This window comes from Callorhinchus milii, unplaced genomic scaffold (assembly GCF_018977255.1).
Source record: "Callorhinchus milii isolate IMCB2004 unplaced genomic scaffold, IMCB_Cmil_1.0 Scaffold18, whole genome shotgun sequence".
NCBI classification, from domain to species: domain Eukaryota; kingdom Metazoa; phylum Chordata; class Chondrichthyes; order Chimaeriformes; family Callorhinchidae; genus Callorhinchus; species Callorhinchus milii.
The window spans coordinates 3627734-3643707 of record NW_024704759.1 but is presented as its reverse complement, the minus strand read 5'-3'; the positions used below and the strand labels follow the sequence as shown (position 1 = coordinate 3643707).

Sequence of the window (15974 nt, the reverse complement as noted above, 5' to 3'; positions counted from 1 at the left end):
ACATTCTTTATCCTTCTCTCTCACTCTCTTTCCATATCTCTATTTACCTCTCTCCCTCACTATGAAAATAATCTTTTAATTTCATGGCCGACAGAGCTGTACTATTGCAAGCTACAGAGAGAGAGGAGAGAGAGAGAGAAGCCGTTGAACTGTTTCGCTCGTATTTGCACACACAAAAAAACACAAAATCCCGTTTGATGAGCAAAATTGCAAGACCCCAGTGTGAGACAGAAGAACTACTGGTGTGTGTGTGAGAGAGAGAGAGAGAAAGAGAGAGAGAGAGAGAGGTTAATGTTCCAGGTCCTGATGAAAAATCTTACCAGTAAACGCTTCCTCTCTTGGAATGCGCATTGATTTCCTGTACATTTGCAGCATTTTGTTTTTAGTATTGTTTGGGATGTTCAGCGGTTGCTCTCTTTCATAGGAGATTTGCTTAACTTGTATTATTCTCTCGGATTTCAGAGCTCAAACACACACCGCACTTCACAATCAGAACGAAAAAAATAATGAACGAGAATAAGTGTTGGCCAATGAACCTTTGCTGGACAAAACTCTAAATGATCTGTAATAAAAATGTGAACCCCCCCCCACCCCACCCGCCACCAACATCCCCTTAAAAAATGGAACAACCTTTTATTTTCAATCCAAGTTGCAATGAATTAAAAGGAATATTACTAACGGTTCACTCACACTGCACCCAAACAGGGTTGAAATGACAAAAATATGTATCTTAGGATCCAATGACACCCACGACTTTCTCGTACATCATTCCACCCAACAAAACAGATTTTATACACTCTAAGCCTTAGCCTCGACGTGTGTACTGTACTGTATGTACCGGTATCTGTCGTGCGCTAAAAATATTTTAATGTGAACTTTGAAATCGTCGTTTCATTTACTATATATAATATATATACACACAAGTATATATCGATATATATAGTATATACATAACCAAAGCGTTTGCATATCCCAATGAGCAGGATTCTAACTGCAATTGTGCAGAAAGAGCAGGGGAATGAATACCTCTCGTCTCTGCCCCCAGTCGATTCCGCCCGTCAGACCGAGCAATTCTCTCTGTTCTCCTAATAATACGTCGTTCGCTTGAACGGACATCGAATGAAAGCCGCTGAGAGCCACAGACACACAGATACCGCAGCCGGAATTACTGCACTGCCAATTCCTCCCCATAACCCGAGAGCGCGTTTAATAATCTTTAACGAGGAACGGAATTTTTTCTTTTGCCTTTGCTTTTTGCTTCCCTTTTATCTGCTTTTTATCTGCTACTAAAAAAAGGAGATGTGAGTATATTTGTAGCCTTTCATATCTATCTATCTATCTATCTATCTATCTATCTATCTATCTATCTATCTATCTATCTATCTATCTATCTATCTATCTATCTATCTATCTATCTATCTATCTATCTATCTATCTATCTATCTATCTATCTATCTATCTATCTATCTATCTATCTATCTATCTATCTATCTATCTATCTATCTATCTATCTATCTAGTCCTAGAATTGTTCAGACATTTTCCCCATTTTCTCTGAATTACCAGATGTATTTTATTCATGGCGATTTTAAAACAGACGGATGGGGAAAACGTAGGGGAAAAATAAAAGTGAACAGCTCTCCGGTAATCTGTATCCCCCCACCCACTCCCCCCCCATCTCCCCACCAACCCACAACCATCACATAATTACAGTGAAATACAACTACAGTGAAACAGGTCGGATTCACAGTAACTGTCCAAGGTGAAATTCAGACGCACCAGATCCACCCATTGAAGCTATTAAGTGATGTCAAATGTAATGTGGAAATGCCATGTTTTATTTTCCACGGAAAAAAAAAACCCAAAGTACACCCAAATATGAAATATTTTAAAAGAAAAAAAGAAATTGGGAGTTCAGTTTGAACGCCATTAAGTCTTCCTGATAATTTCGAGTTGGATGCTCACCTTGAATTCATAACTGCAATAGTGAAAGGCAACTTGTGTGTGTGTGTGTGTTTTTTTGCTCAAGTGAAATACCTTAACTGGGTTGCACCTGAGCTGGGTTGTACTTTATTTTGTTAGGGTGGTTCAATGTTCACAGATCCAGTCACACGTTGCGGTTAAGCAGACCCTCCCTCTCTCTCTCCCCCCCTCCCACACACACACGCACACACACACACACCTCCTCCACAAACCATTTGCATGCGGATCCGGATACGTGAGATCCGAAGCCACTGCGGTCCAAACTGGGTGGAACTTGTTACAGAAAAGACGCCAAGAAGCGGTTCCACATCACAAGGATCGGGCGATTGTACCGCACAGACACATCAAAGATGTCCAGAGTATATACCAACTGACAGCAAATCTGCACAATAAGGTATGTTTAACATATAAATACTAATAAAACCAACCCAAATTCTATCTAGGCGTTACAATGGGAGCTTGGATGTACATGTAAGTTACACAAAACTAGGGTAAAATATTAGTTACTCCACCTCTACTCCATTAGTAGACTAGATTGTGCTATTATTTATGCAAGTGTCAATAATACGAATAATCCTTTTATTTGCATTTCTATACAATGCAATTATATTATTATTAATATTAACACTAGTAAACTAGATTTAGCTGTTCATGCTATAACCCTTGCATTGGGCATACAACGCAACCGTGTTATTATTAGTTATAATAATGGGATTCATAGTATAATTAACAATAATAACAATGGGAATCAACACAGTTTTCCGCGATTATCCTTTCGGTTTCGGACATTTTTTTTAAATGTAAAAAAAAGAGGAGATTTTTCGGGTGCCCCTCCCACGCGGATAATAACACGAACCTTTGGCGGTTGATGGGATGGGATGAGATGTACGCGCGTTTGGAGCCGGTGGTTGGGCACAGCTCTGCTCTGCGTTGCCAGTTGCACATCACGTCGCTTTTCATCTGTGTTGCCCCCCCCTCCCTCCCTCCCTCCCTCCCCCCCCAGGCTCTCGGCAGCAGAGCAGACATCATTCTGGGTTGAAAGCTTGGCGGCTCTGACTGGGAGCAGAGAGAACATCTACAGAGAGAGAGAGAGAGAGAGAGAGAGAGAAATTCAGCTTCAATCCCAGGTGATTTTTTCCCCTTCTTTCTTCCTGGGGAAGAGGAGCCCAGTTGAAGATGCACGATGCCAAGCCATAGACTGCAAGTTTGGAGGCTGTCATGATCCCAGGGAACCAAGCGAAGGAAAGGCACACTTTCAGTAAGAATTGGAGATAGCATTACATCGTTACCGTAATATTATTATTATTTTTTTTGGGGGGTGGGGGGTGGGGGAGGGGTTCATAACAGCTTCCGACGCTTTTTCACACAGGTACACACAAACACACACACAAAGCCTGGATCGTTAAAATTACTCCACACACACACACACACGAACACACCACACACACACACACACACGCGGACGCACCACACACACACACACACACACACCACACACACACGCGTCGAGTTATCCCACACAAGCCACCCGCCATGGCGATGCTGATCAGGAACAAGCTCTCCAACGTGGCCACCTCCGTGTCCAACAAATCGCAAGCGAAAGTGAGCGGCGTGTTCGCCAGGATGGGGTTCCAGGCGGCCACGGGCGAGGAGGCGGTCGGCTTTGCCCAGTGCGACGACTTGGAGTACGAGCACAGGCAGGGCTTGCAGATGGATGTCCTCAAGTCCGACTCGGTGGACGGCGAGGGAGGGGGAGAGGGCGAGGGAGACGGGGTGGAGGGGGACGTGCACTACCAGAGAGATGGCACCGGTCCCCCGACTTCAGCCTCGAAGGACGCGGCGATGTGCTCGGAATTGGCAGCTCAGGACAGACCCAAGATCACAGCCTGGGAAGCCGGGTGGAATGTGACTAACGCCATTCAGGTACCGGTCTTATTATTATTATTATTATTATTATTATTATTTTTTTTCGTTCCACGCATCTCTCTGCGCTTTTTATCGCCGGTCAGCGTTTCGTGCAAATCCGCGCCTTTCGCTAACGCTGTCGCTCCCCCGCGAGCGAACGCCCGACTCCGTTAACTCTTGACCCCCCCCCCCCCTTTTTCCCCTTCACGGTGGGGTGGGGTGGGGGGGGGGGGGGGGGGGGGTAAAGGCAAAAAAAAAAACTACTACTACTGCTACTACTACTACTGTTTCTTAACAGATTCGATGTGTCCTCTCAATAAGCAATAAGTGACGAGGGAGTTGGAATAAAGTGACTGTGCGGGACCGCCACAGCGCGATGTTAAAACCCATTATAACCTTAAAAATTGCGGCAATCCCGATGTGCGGTGGTGGGGAACGCGGGTTCGTGCGGTGTCACCGAAACCCGACGCATTTTCTACTAACGCCAAATCGTCGGCTGCGAAGCGCCGCGCAATGTGCAACACCTATATTGCGCGCAATTTGATTTTAATGGTCCAAAAAATGGTCCAAAATGATCAGAACAGCGGTGAAATAAGCGCATCATTTAATGCGATGCGCACTCCTTACCGAGCGCCGATTATTGCACTCTTGTGTACCTCTCTTTCTTTCTTTCTTTCTTTCTTTCTTTTTTTCGGAATCCTATTTTGTTTTCTCTCGAATTGTTTAAACGTCCGAAAAAAATTCGCGCTGTTTCTTAACGGATCCGATGCGATAATTAACGCACTGCAAACGACCGATTGCCGATTGTTGTCGGTGTAGATTTTTTTTAATGGTGTTATGTGTGTATATATATATATATATATACGCATCAATAATAATAATAATAATAATCTTTGCGTGGATGGATTGCCATAGACGTCTCAAAGCGCTTCACAGGATTATACTGCAAAGTGGAGTGACTGTGTATTTTGGGGGGAGAAACGCGGCGGCCGAATGATAACTATCGAATATCTACACATTTATTAATTTACAAATATTTGTCGCAAAATTAGACTTCTAACAAATAATGAAGAGATAAATGAATGAATAAATACAGAGGCCGAAAATTGGGCTGAATCTCTCAGCAGATATACGATGTGATAATTATATGGGGGGGGGTTGGGGGAGGAGGGGGGGGGAGTGCTTTGAGTCGATGGGCAAATGAGAGCGAATGCGCGGATTATTAACGATGTTATTAACCGCCGCATCGAATTCTAAGAAACAGCGCAATTTTCGCTGCGCCCGACGATCGGTTTACACTCCCGCAACGCCTTTTAAATCGGTTCTGTCTCGCAGAAGGGGAGAGGCGTGTGTATTCATTCACCCTGTGTCGTGTGTGCGTGTGTGTGTGCGTGCGTGCGTGTGCGTTTGTGTGTGTCGTGTGTGTGCATTTGTGTGCGTTTGTGTGTGTGCGCGCGTTTGTGTGTGTGTGTGCGCGTGTGTGTGTGTGTGTGTGTGTGCGTTTGTGTGTGTGTGTGTGCGTTTGTGTGCGTGTGCGTGTGTGTGTACATTTGTGTGTGTGCGTTTGTGTGCGTTTGTGTGTGCGTGTGTGTGTGTGTGCGTTTGTGTGTGTGTGTGTGTGTGCGTTTGTGTGTGTGCGTTTGTGTGCGTTTGTGTGTGTGTGTGTGTGTGTGTGTGCGCGTTTGTGTGCGTTTGTGTGTGTGTGTGTGCGCGTGTGTGTGCGTGTGTGTGTGTGTGTGCGTGTGTGTGTGCGTGTGTGTGTGTTTCAGGGGATGTTTGTGCTGGGTTTACCCTACGCTATCCTACACGGAGGTTACCTGGGACTGTTCCTCATCATCTTCGCCGCCGTGGTGTGCTGCTACACGGGGAAGATCCTGATCGCCTGCCTGTACGAGGAGAACGAGGACGGCCAGTTGGTGAGGGTGCGGGACACCTACGTGGACATTGCCAACGCCTGCTGCTCCCCTCGCTTCCCCAGGTTGGGGGGGGTCGTGGTGAACGTGGCGCAGCTCATCGAGCTGGTCATGACCTGCGTTCTGTACGTCGTGGTGAGCGGTAACCTCATGTACAACAGCTTCGAAACTCTGCCCATCTCACAGAAGTCTTGGTCCATCCTCTCAGCCGCTCTCCTGCTCCCCTGCGCGTTCCTCAGAAACCTGAAGGCCGTCTCCAAGTTCAGTTTGCTCTGCACCTTGGCTCACTTCGTCATCAACGTCCTAGTGATCGCTTACTGCCTCTCCAGGGCCAGATACTGGGCCTGGGACAAGGTCAAGTTCTACATCGACGTCAAGAAGTTCCCAATCTCCATCGGCATCATCGTCTTCAGCTACACCTCGCAGATCTTCCTACCTTCCCTGGAGGGCAACATGAAGCAGCCCAAAGAGTTCCACAGCATGATGAATTGGACCCACATAGCGGCTTGCATCCTCAAGGGACTTTTCGCTCTGGTGGCTTACCTGACCTGGGCAGATCAGACGGAAGAGGTCATCACCGACAACCTGCCCACCACCATCAGGGCGGTGGTCAACCTCTTCCTGGTGGCCAAAGCCCTGCTGTCCTACCCTCTCCCCTTCTTCGCGGCTGTGGAGGTCTTCGAGAAATCCTTCTTCCAAGAAGGGAGTATGGCCCTGTTTCCCAATTGCTACGGGGTGGATGGGAGGATCAAGTCCTGGAGTCTGGCCTTGCGCTGTGTTTTGGTGGTGTCAACCTTGCTCATGGCTATCTACATCCCCCATTTCGCCCTATTAATGGGGCTGACTGGAAGCCTAACCGGAGCGGGTCTCTGCTTTCTTCTACCGAGTCTCTTTCACCTCAAACTGCAGTGGAGACAACTCCAATGGCACCACGTCTTTTTCGATGTCTCCATCTTCGTGATAGGCTCCATCTGCAGCGTGTCCGGCTTCATCCATTCGATGGAGGGGTTGTTCGAAGCTTTCAATCCCGTGCGTTTGCCCCCCATCCCTCAAAACATCTCGAGCAACCGCGCCTTTTAACGCACGAAATAGGTTCTTTCTCGCACAGAGCCCAAGAGGGAGAGGGAGAGAGAGAGAGAGGGGGAGAGAGAGAGAGAGAGAGAGAGAGAGGGAGAGAGGGGGAGAGAGAGAGAGAGAGAAGGGATGGGGTTAACATGAAATTTAAAAACAATCGTTAAGTGTTTTTTTCCACGCGAACCAAAATATACCCTCACCCATTCACAATTCTTAAGTGTTTCCCCAAAATACGCAAAAATACAGCATCAATCACCCAATTCCTCCCCCTCTCACACACACACACACACACAAAAAAAAATTACAATACAATGCAAAATGCCTTTCACGTCGGGAGGTTCATTGAAAATGATCCCAAACCAATTCTGTACGGCTCCATCTGTGCTAAAACCGATGAGATTCGTCGTTTCAAAATCAGTTGGAAAGGAGGAGGGGGGGGAAAAAAAAAAGCACCAGCCTTCAGAGAGAAAAAAAATAAGACACATCAATAGACGTGGAGCATCTTAAATATTGAGGGACCCGCGCGTTAGCCAATGCTCCTGACATTCTGAAATCTCATTCTCAGTTTCTGGCTAAGAGACTGGAAGCATTTTCATCTGTGGGTTCAATGCAATATCGATGGGGAAAGTGTGTATGTGCTGTCTCTAAAGCGGTCGTTTCATAAAAAAAAAATGTGGACCTGTTTGAACCGTGTGTGTGGTGTAGTTTCTACATGGCGGAATGTATAATGCAAAGTTTATCTTGAAACATATCGTGTGATGTACATACATATACAGTATATATATATATAATACACACATACAAATGGCACAATAAATGAGCGTATGTAACACACTTTGTCGGTGTTATTTTATCCCGTTGCTTTGCAATGAATTCTTCCTTCCACAATCCCGTGTTCAACGTCCATTCATTCGGTTGAGAGAACACCTAACGTGGAGTTGCTAATGTTTCATGTTTGTGTGTTGCAGATCTACAGTCGAAGCTGTTTTGTTAGGGCCACACCTTTTTTTCCCCACTGTGGGATGCGCTATATTGACGCCCCCCACCCCCCACCCCCTTCACCTTACCCCCTTTTCCCCACTAAATTGCTTTTAATGTCAAACGAGCTCTCGGTTATTTCTCAGCTATTGAGCCAGTTAAGTCGTTGCTCTAAATCCACCACTTTAGTCACACACCAACAGGTTATTGAATTATAATTATTAGACAGGTAGCAATTATTACAGATTTCTGTATTTATATTATTGTAATACTATATATGTATTTGTTGCATAACATATATTTGTATGCATTTATATATCATTATCGCATACAATAATTTTGATAATATAATATTGGAATTATTTATTTGTAATATTGGAATATTTATTTTTATTTATTTATATTAGGCCCAAGTAATGATATGAACACAGTGGTCTCGCAAAACCTACTGCAATTCAGTGTGCATACACAGAAGAATTAAATCATCCTTAACTTTTGAGAGAGAGAGAATTTCACGCCAGGAAGACGCCTCGAAGCGCTTCAGAAAGATTTACTGTAAGGGTGTAGTGACTGTGCGTTTTTGCAGGCTAGCCTGTCTGACTAATTTGCAACTGCAGAAGAAACGAACATGTGTGGCTAAATTAACCAGGGGCGCGCATTTTAAACGCCCAAAACTCGACACATTTTAATAAATGACTAATTTTACGATTGTTTAAGAAAAAGAAGTCCCCAAATAATAGCAATGTTGTGCGAATATCCCTTTATTTGCTATGTTAACGCGCTGATTACCTTTCGCCCCAGCTAAAAATCCAAATTTGTTTTATGCCAAATAACCTTTGCTTTGGTTTAATCTGTCTCTTAGGTGTAGTCACTTCCTGGTTTCCACTCATAAATTCAACAGCCACTCTCTCCCAGGTTTGTGGTGTGTGTGTGGTGTGTGTGTGTGTGTGAACCCTCGATCTGGAAACTTCGTTCTTATTGAGAGAATTCTCAAATGACGAGAAAAGTCGAGCAAAGAGAGCAAAACATTGGATGAGTCAACAGATCGCAGGCTCTCCTTGCTCAAAGGCTCGGGTGACACTGTTCAGCCAGACATCAGGTAATTATTAAAGGGCTGGAGAACAGTCACAGACCATTTTATTGCCAAGGGATTGACTGACTGACCCAACTGCGAAGCTATCTCAAGTCATGCACGTAACGATGCGCATTATTTTCACGCCCTCGCGTGTGTGTGTGTGTGTGTACATATGTATGTGTGTGTGTGTTTGCGTGTGGGAGTGGGGGGTGGTGGGGTGGTAGGGGTGGGGGGTGGGGGGAGTGGTGCTGATGCAAGGAAAGGTGCATTTCGATGCTGGGAGAGTTCCTCAACTTGTCACAAACCATCATCTAATCATCAAATCTACTCAAATAACACCAACGATCTCCCCGAACAGGTAATTGATTGCCCCCAACCCCAAGATAACCCCCTCCCACCCCCCCACCCCCCATTCAAAGCGTTTAATCGTCAGATACTCTCTTAAAACACATTCTGGGTGACACCAAAAGATGAACTCGTGTGATTAAAGTTTTTTTTTTCGCGTTTCCTTCGCCTCGGTGTTGATTTTCTTGCCAATGTAAATTTGTTACGATTCACACATGGCTTCTTCTGAACTGATCATATTGTTTGTGGGTTTCTTTTTAATCGTTTGCAGTTTTGTTAATTTCTCGAATCCTTGCTTCGAAGGACATCCGAGATGTCTGTAAGATATATAATAATAATAATATAATAATAATTATTATTATTATATTATTATTATATATATAATATGAGAGATAGAAGAGAGTGAGAGAGAAGAGAATATGTGTGTCTGTGTGTTTGAGAAAAAAGTATATATATATATTTCTCCTTTTCTCAAACGATTTATTGTCAATCTACTGTACGTATGTATTATGTTTTTTGTTGATGACCTATTTAATCGGTTGTCACTATCCTGGGCGCCGTTTTGTTAAAAACAAATCAGTTGATTCAAATTAATATCTTTATAGGTGCCTGGAGCGAGCTAGAGATTTGTTTTAAATTTGCTTTACTGTAATTATTATTTCGCTCAGCAATAATTATTACAATTCATTCCCACCCCCACCCCAACAACAAGAAATCTCAGACAGAAATTATAATACGGTTTAACTCACGTTCAGCCATGGATTGGGATGAAGTATATATATATTCACAGTATATATGTGTGTGTGTGTGTGTGTGTGTGAAATTCAACCTCATATTTTATTCAAAATGCCACAATTATGTGTCGGTGTTGTCACTACATCTTATTTTATTCAGGGGAGGAAAACACACAAGTTAATCAATCAGATGCAATGATTGCATTGCATAATGCAATCATAACCATAAACCATTTGAACACAAATGCAATCGTCTTCAGATCGAATTCTAAACCTGATCCACAGAGGGAAAGAGAGGGAGAGAGAGAGAGAGACTTGTTGATCCAGGGTCACCTCATGCGCAACGTACAGTTCCAGTCGCCTTTGCTGATGGATGGCTTCCCAGACAGAATTAAACCATATTATTAGGGGAAAATTAAGATAGTCATCAAGGTATTCGAAACAACAGTTCATCCCCACTTTACTGATCGGTCCTAACTTCTAACCACTTCATTTGGTGTCTCCAACACCACCCTTTGCTCGTCCCCAGCAAATTGTCCTTTAATTATTATATATTTTTTCGTTTTTGTTGACTGAATTCAACTAACGTGCAATTTAATGGGAACGATTGGATACTCACTGTCTTTCTTGGTTATTGGTGGTGTTGTTGTCATCGAGGTCTTCGCTCAATTGCGTGTTATTTCCCCTGAAAACGACGAGTTGAAGGCGTGTTTGGGTCGACTCTTTTTTTTCACAAAAAACAATTTAAAATATTTTTAAAATAAGTTTTTTTTAAAAAAACCACTGCCAAGGGAATCGAGAAAAAGAGAAAAGTTTGGTGCAGTGGCCAATATGCCCCGAGGGAACAGTTCAGCCCAGATAAGAATAGCTGCAAATTGTCACACTTGGCAAAAAAAAAACCACATAACGTGTTCAGACTCTTGTTGGACATTTTTTTTGGTGTAGTTTCTCCTGCAAAGCTGTTCAAGCTGAGGGCAACCCTGCAATGCGGTAAAACAGACAAGTTAATGCCAGCACAGCACCCTCCTCTGGCGACTTTCTTTCTAAACCACCTACAATGATACCGACCTGACATTGAAAACTATCCTCATCCTGCAATTGCATTGCATTTTATATATACTGTGTGTATATATATTGATTTTTATATATAATAATAAATAGATATATATGCACACAGTAAATATCGAATCCAGGACGCTGAAAAACAAAAATCCAGTAAATAAATGACCATTTATATATATTTAGACGAATATATATAATATATATATAAATTGTATATATGACATATGTATAATATATATAAATTGTCATTTATTTACTGGATTTTTCACATATATATATATCACATATAAATATATATATATATATATATATATATTTGTCAAGGTTCAGGCTCCCGTTTTTAAAAAAATATCAGTTGACTCAAATTAATATCTTTTAAGGTGCCTGATGCGAGTTTCAGATTTGTTTTAAAATTTGCTTTACTGTAAATAATCATTCGTCCCAGCAATAGTAATTACAATTCCTCTATCTATCTATCTATCTATCTATCTATCTATCTATCTATCTATCTATCTATCTATCTATCTATCTATCTATCTATCTATCTATCTATCTATCTATCTATCTATCTATCTATCTATCTATCTATCTATCTATCTATCTATCTATCTATCTATCTATCTATCTATCTATCTATCTATCTATCTATCTATCTATCTATCTATCTATCTATCTATCGTGCTAATTGCTAATTGCTAATTGCTAATCTTAACTTGTAATTGTTAAGATATAATTAATGTGATCAAGGTGAAACTGTGGTTGAAGGTTTTCCCCTGCAGTCGAATGGAAGAGAGATCCAGCACTGGCGACCTAATTTGGTCCCAGTCTATTCGCACAGTGTTGCCTGGGAATCTCTTGCAGGATGTGCACCTGTATCGAATTATAACATTGTTAAAATGTCCTCGAAATGACAATTAAAACAAGTAGGTGGGGAAGGAAGAAAGGACACTATTGATGTAAAACCCTAACACTTCACAAAAACTACACTATAGCTGTTGCCACCATTCCTCTCCTGTCACTTGCTTTGCTTCTTCCTTTGTTCAAGACGCCTATTTATTATTGTTCCATTGACAGTTTGCACCCTGTCCATCCTTGGGTATTCTGTCAGTGGGATGAATGCAATCGTTTTCGTCAAGATGTCCTTCTGTGTAGCATTTCTACCATTGAATCGTAACTCTCTCAGAAGCTATGAACAGGAATCTTCTGTACAAGTAAGTTTTAAGCTTTTCGGGGTCAGGATTTGTTGGGGTTATACCAAGTTCTATTAATAAAAGATGTATTTGGTTATCTCTTTACGCTTGGAAACTTGCTTATTACTCGCCCCCCCCCCCCCACCCCAGCTCCATTGTACTGTCTCTTAATACCTACCCCAGCCGCACACAGAGCCAAGAGGATCAGCTTGGCCTTTTGCCTCTAATTTTTCTGTTAACAGCAGCTGAGAGGTAATAATAAAATAATAATCCTTGAATTTGATAGAGCGTCTTATTACGTCATTGAGACGCCTCAAAGCGCTTCACAGAATATATTGTATATATTGCAAAGTGTGGTGACTGTGTATTTTGTGGATATATATGGCAGTCAATTATGTAGAGAAGTTATCCCTAAAATAGTTGTGGATTGAGTGACCAAATTATTATTATTTTTTAAATTTACTTTTGTTTTGAAGGGATTAATACCTCTGGAAAAGCAATCCGCCAATTGACTAACAACTGGGTTCTAACTTACTGCTAGGTAAACAGTAAGTAAACAGTGGCGTGTGAAGTAAGGAAACTTTCCCAATGTTGGGCATTGCCCTGGAATTGAACCCAGGTCCTCTATGCTTGTGAGTCGAGTGTTCTAACCACTAAACTACAGGAGGTGAGTGTGCGTCACCCAAAGTGACTTCTTTTGAAGATTTACCCCCCTTCCTCTCCCCTTAGGGAAGTGCTTGATCTCTGTTTGGCTTGTCTCGACTATAACTTGTGCTGATTTTATACCTAAGAAGTGAAAGATGGAAACAGCCAGCAAATTCTAGATTGTTCACAAAGTCCTGTTACACCCCCCGCCCCACCCACCTTTTTTTTTGCACAGTGCACTGACCAACAACTGATACATGTGAAAGAATGATGATGATGATAATTGGATTTCAAAGTACTTAATTGTAAGAGTTATTTTTGGGCGGAGCCACTTTCTGGAGCAGTTCCTTTAAAAAATCACTGCATACATTTCCTTTCCGTTGTCTTTCTGGTCGTCGGATGTTCATAGACCCAGGTACTGACCACAATATGTTCCTTCATGGTGTAGTTGCTGGTGTCAGGCCTTGTTACACTTGATGGATCTGCAACACAAAATAAAAACTCATTGCAAGAGAAAAATCAGGGGGAGTGGGTTAACATGACTTTGTGAACACCATAGAATTAAAATAGATATCTCTAACGGCAGACTGGACATTGATTTTTGTGGAAAAAAAAGCTGATAATGGCACAGAGATGACACAGGAGCTAAATGGCAATTATTTTGGAGTAATAAAATACACTATGTATTCAAATAAGGTATGGTCTTCTGTAATGTGAAAATTGCTCCTACATAGGCTAATGCCGCAAACGGTCTGCAAATATTGTGTTATAGGTTTACAATAGCATTTGAAGAGATTGAGTTTCCCATCTCTCGTGATGCTGATGTTGATATCAAACTAGAAAGCATCTCACCCCATAATACCAGGAATGTTTCTCCTTATAGAAACTGTCATATCAACCTCTTAATGGCTGCTTTGCAGAAAGGTAGGTCTTGACCATCAAGAGAGTCTGTTTTTGCTTTGAAGAAGAATTTATCAATACACAATATAAAATGAAATAAAGCGTGAGTGAGAAATAGTAATCATTCAAAAAAAAACTGGGCATTGCAACCACTAATAAAATCAGTAACTACCTAATTTACATTCATGAGGTAGTTATTATAAAAGACCAAATTCTCATTCAATATATCTCTTCATTGAAAGAGTTGATCGAAGAACCACAATGCAATGTTTACTTGCACCATGCCTGGAGGTAAGGAAGTGTCCTACATCTCGTGTGAATGGGTAAAGGTTGAACAGGGAGTGTTTTGTAACCAGAGTAGTTGGCCAATGCCAAAGGCATCCACACTGTCTGAGAGCCAGTCCTTTCTCATTACAGAACCGTTGACATGTTACCATTTGACTTGGCTTCAATTCTCCAACCCAGAGCTGAAAACAAGCCCAGAGGACCAAAGTGCCATTATTAAGCAGAACTAATCAAGTTGCACCTTCCTTTGACAATAATTACTTATCTCGGCTCATTTTAAATTTGTGAAATGGATTTTGACATGCATTGTATTTGTGTTCAGATTTCATTGTGTGTCAGCCTGGCTCCAATCTCGCCTCGAGACAGAAGGTGGACCAGGCATGAAACATCAGAAGGTTCCGGGTTCAAACATCACATTGGTACTTTGAACTCATGTTCAAAGTACCATTCTCATGCTCCCCCAGCACTGCGCTGACACTCCAGCGCAGTGCTGGGGGAGCGGAACATTGTTGGAGGTGCCATGCTTCAGAAATGATGTTAAACTGAGGTCCCATCGTACTTTTGTAGGCGTTCAACTACAAAATGCACAATCACTACACAATACACAAAGTCCTGTGAAGCACTTTGAGACGTCTTCCTGACATGAAAGGCGCTGTATCATATGCAAGGATTATTATTGTTAAATGTAACAGGTTACCAGGAAAGCTGGTTGAGACATGAATACTAGAGCTTCATTTAAGAGACTTGAAGCTGTGACGGTGGGGTGGGTTTTGTAAAAGGATGAGATCAAATTTCTTTAGCTTCACCAATCCTGAGATCCACTACGGCTGCTGCTATCATTTTGGAGGAAGAGCGAGAGGATGGAGAAAATCAGATTAATCCAGGTAAGAGATGTCAATATTGGCAACACTTTTTCATGTCTGTTATTCTCCACAGCACAAACACTCTCTGGTTAGATAAAACACAGCTCCATGAGCAGGGCACACACTCTTATTCTGTCCCAACGCTATGCATTAAACCTCAATTTCAGAAGAAAGCAGGATTTGCCAGATTTCTTTGATTTTTTTTTAAACCACTTTACTAATTATTTTGCTAAATTGCAGCCTGCCAGAAAGATGTCTTTCATAATAATATAACAAAAGATAATGATTCCCATATTAAAGTTGCCATTATTAGGCACTATCTTGGGTAAAATTGATGTGAATTGAATTGGACGAAAGGGAAAAAATCCACTTTTGATCCTTGTGATCAAAGTGGCCCATTTTACTTTGTGTCTCTTGATGTCAGCACAGAAGGTTATTATGATGGTGAAATGCAATCAGCAACATGATGATCCATCCACCGCTGGATTCACTGATAAAATAACCCGTGGTTTATAGCCGAGACTGTATACGTCCAGTCCACTTTGTCTTATACCATTCTATTCTTTGCCTCAAACCCAAAGCACAGTTCGCTGCAAAGTAGAATAGAGCAGAAATAGCTTTCAGTGTGAAATTGTGCTCTGGAACTGTTGTCTTCAATTGGAGATCTCCATGGGAGAGGAAATGCTGTCCTCTGCTGGCTTCAAATTGCCACTGTCCACTTATAATGCTCACTATTACGTCTTACAAAATATTTCAATAAATATTTTACATAAATAAAAAATAGGTCGTTTCCCCCCCCTCACAACTCTGTCTCGGTGTCCTGCTCCGCCATTGTCGAGCGCTCTGGGACGATAAATGCAAGATGATTTTATTCCAAGAAGCAGGAGTTTTGTCTGTATTGTTCAACAGGATTCTCCTGCAGCAAGAATCGCATCAAGTGCTTATTAAAATGTTATTTTAGGCAAGTTGACTGGATCATTTTCACTCGCTCAATCTGGACAGACTCCTTTATATAGTTAATCT

The 15974-nt window shown here is 42.1% G+C and overlaps 1 protein-coding gene across 1 annotated transcript; it reads left to right on the top strand.

Moving 5' to 3' along the window:
• Positions 1-3441: 3441 nt before the first annotated feature.
• On the top strand, positions 3442-6954 carry LOC103172063 (vesicular inhibitory amino acid transporter). Its single transcript, XM_042341854.1, has 2 exons — positions 3442-3905; positions 5657-6954. The coding sequence occupies exons 1-2, from the start codon at positions 3516-3518 to the stop codon at positions 6878-6880; spliced, it is 1614 nt and encodes a 537-aa protein (XP_042197788.1). The 5' UTR covers positions 3442-3515; the 3' UTR covers positions 6881-6954.
• Positions 6955-15974: the final 9020 nt, after the last annotated feature.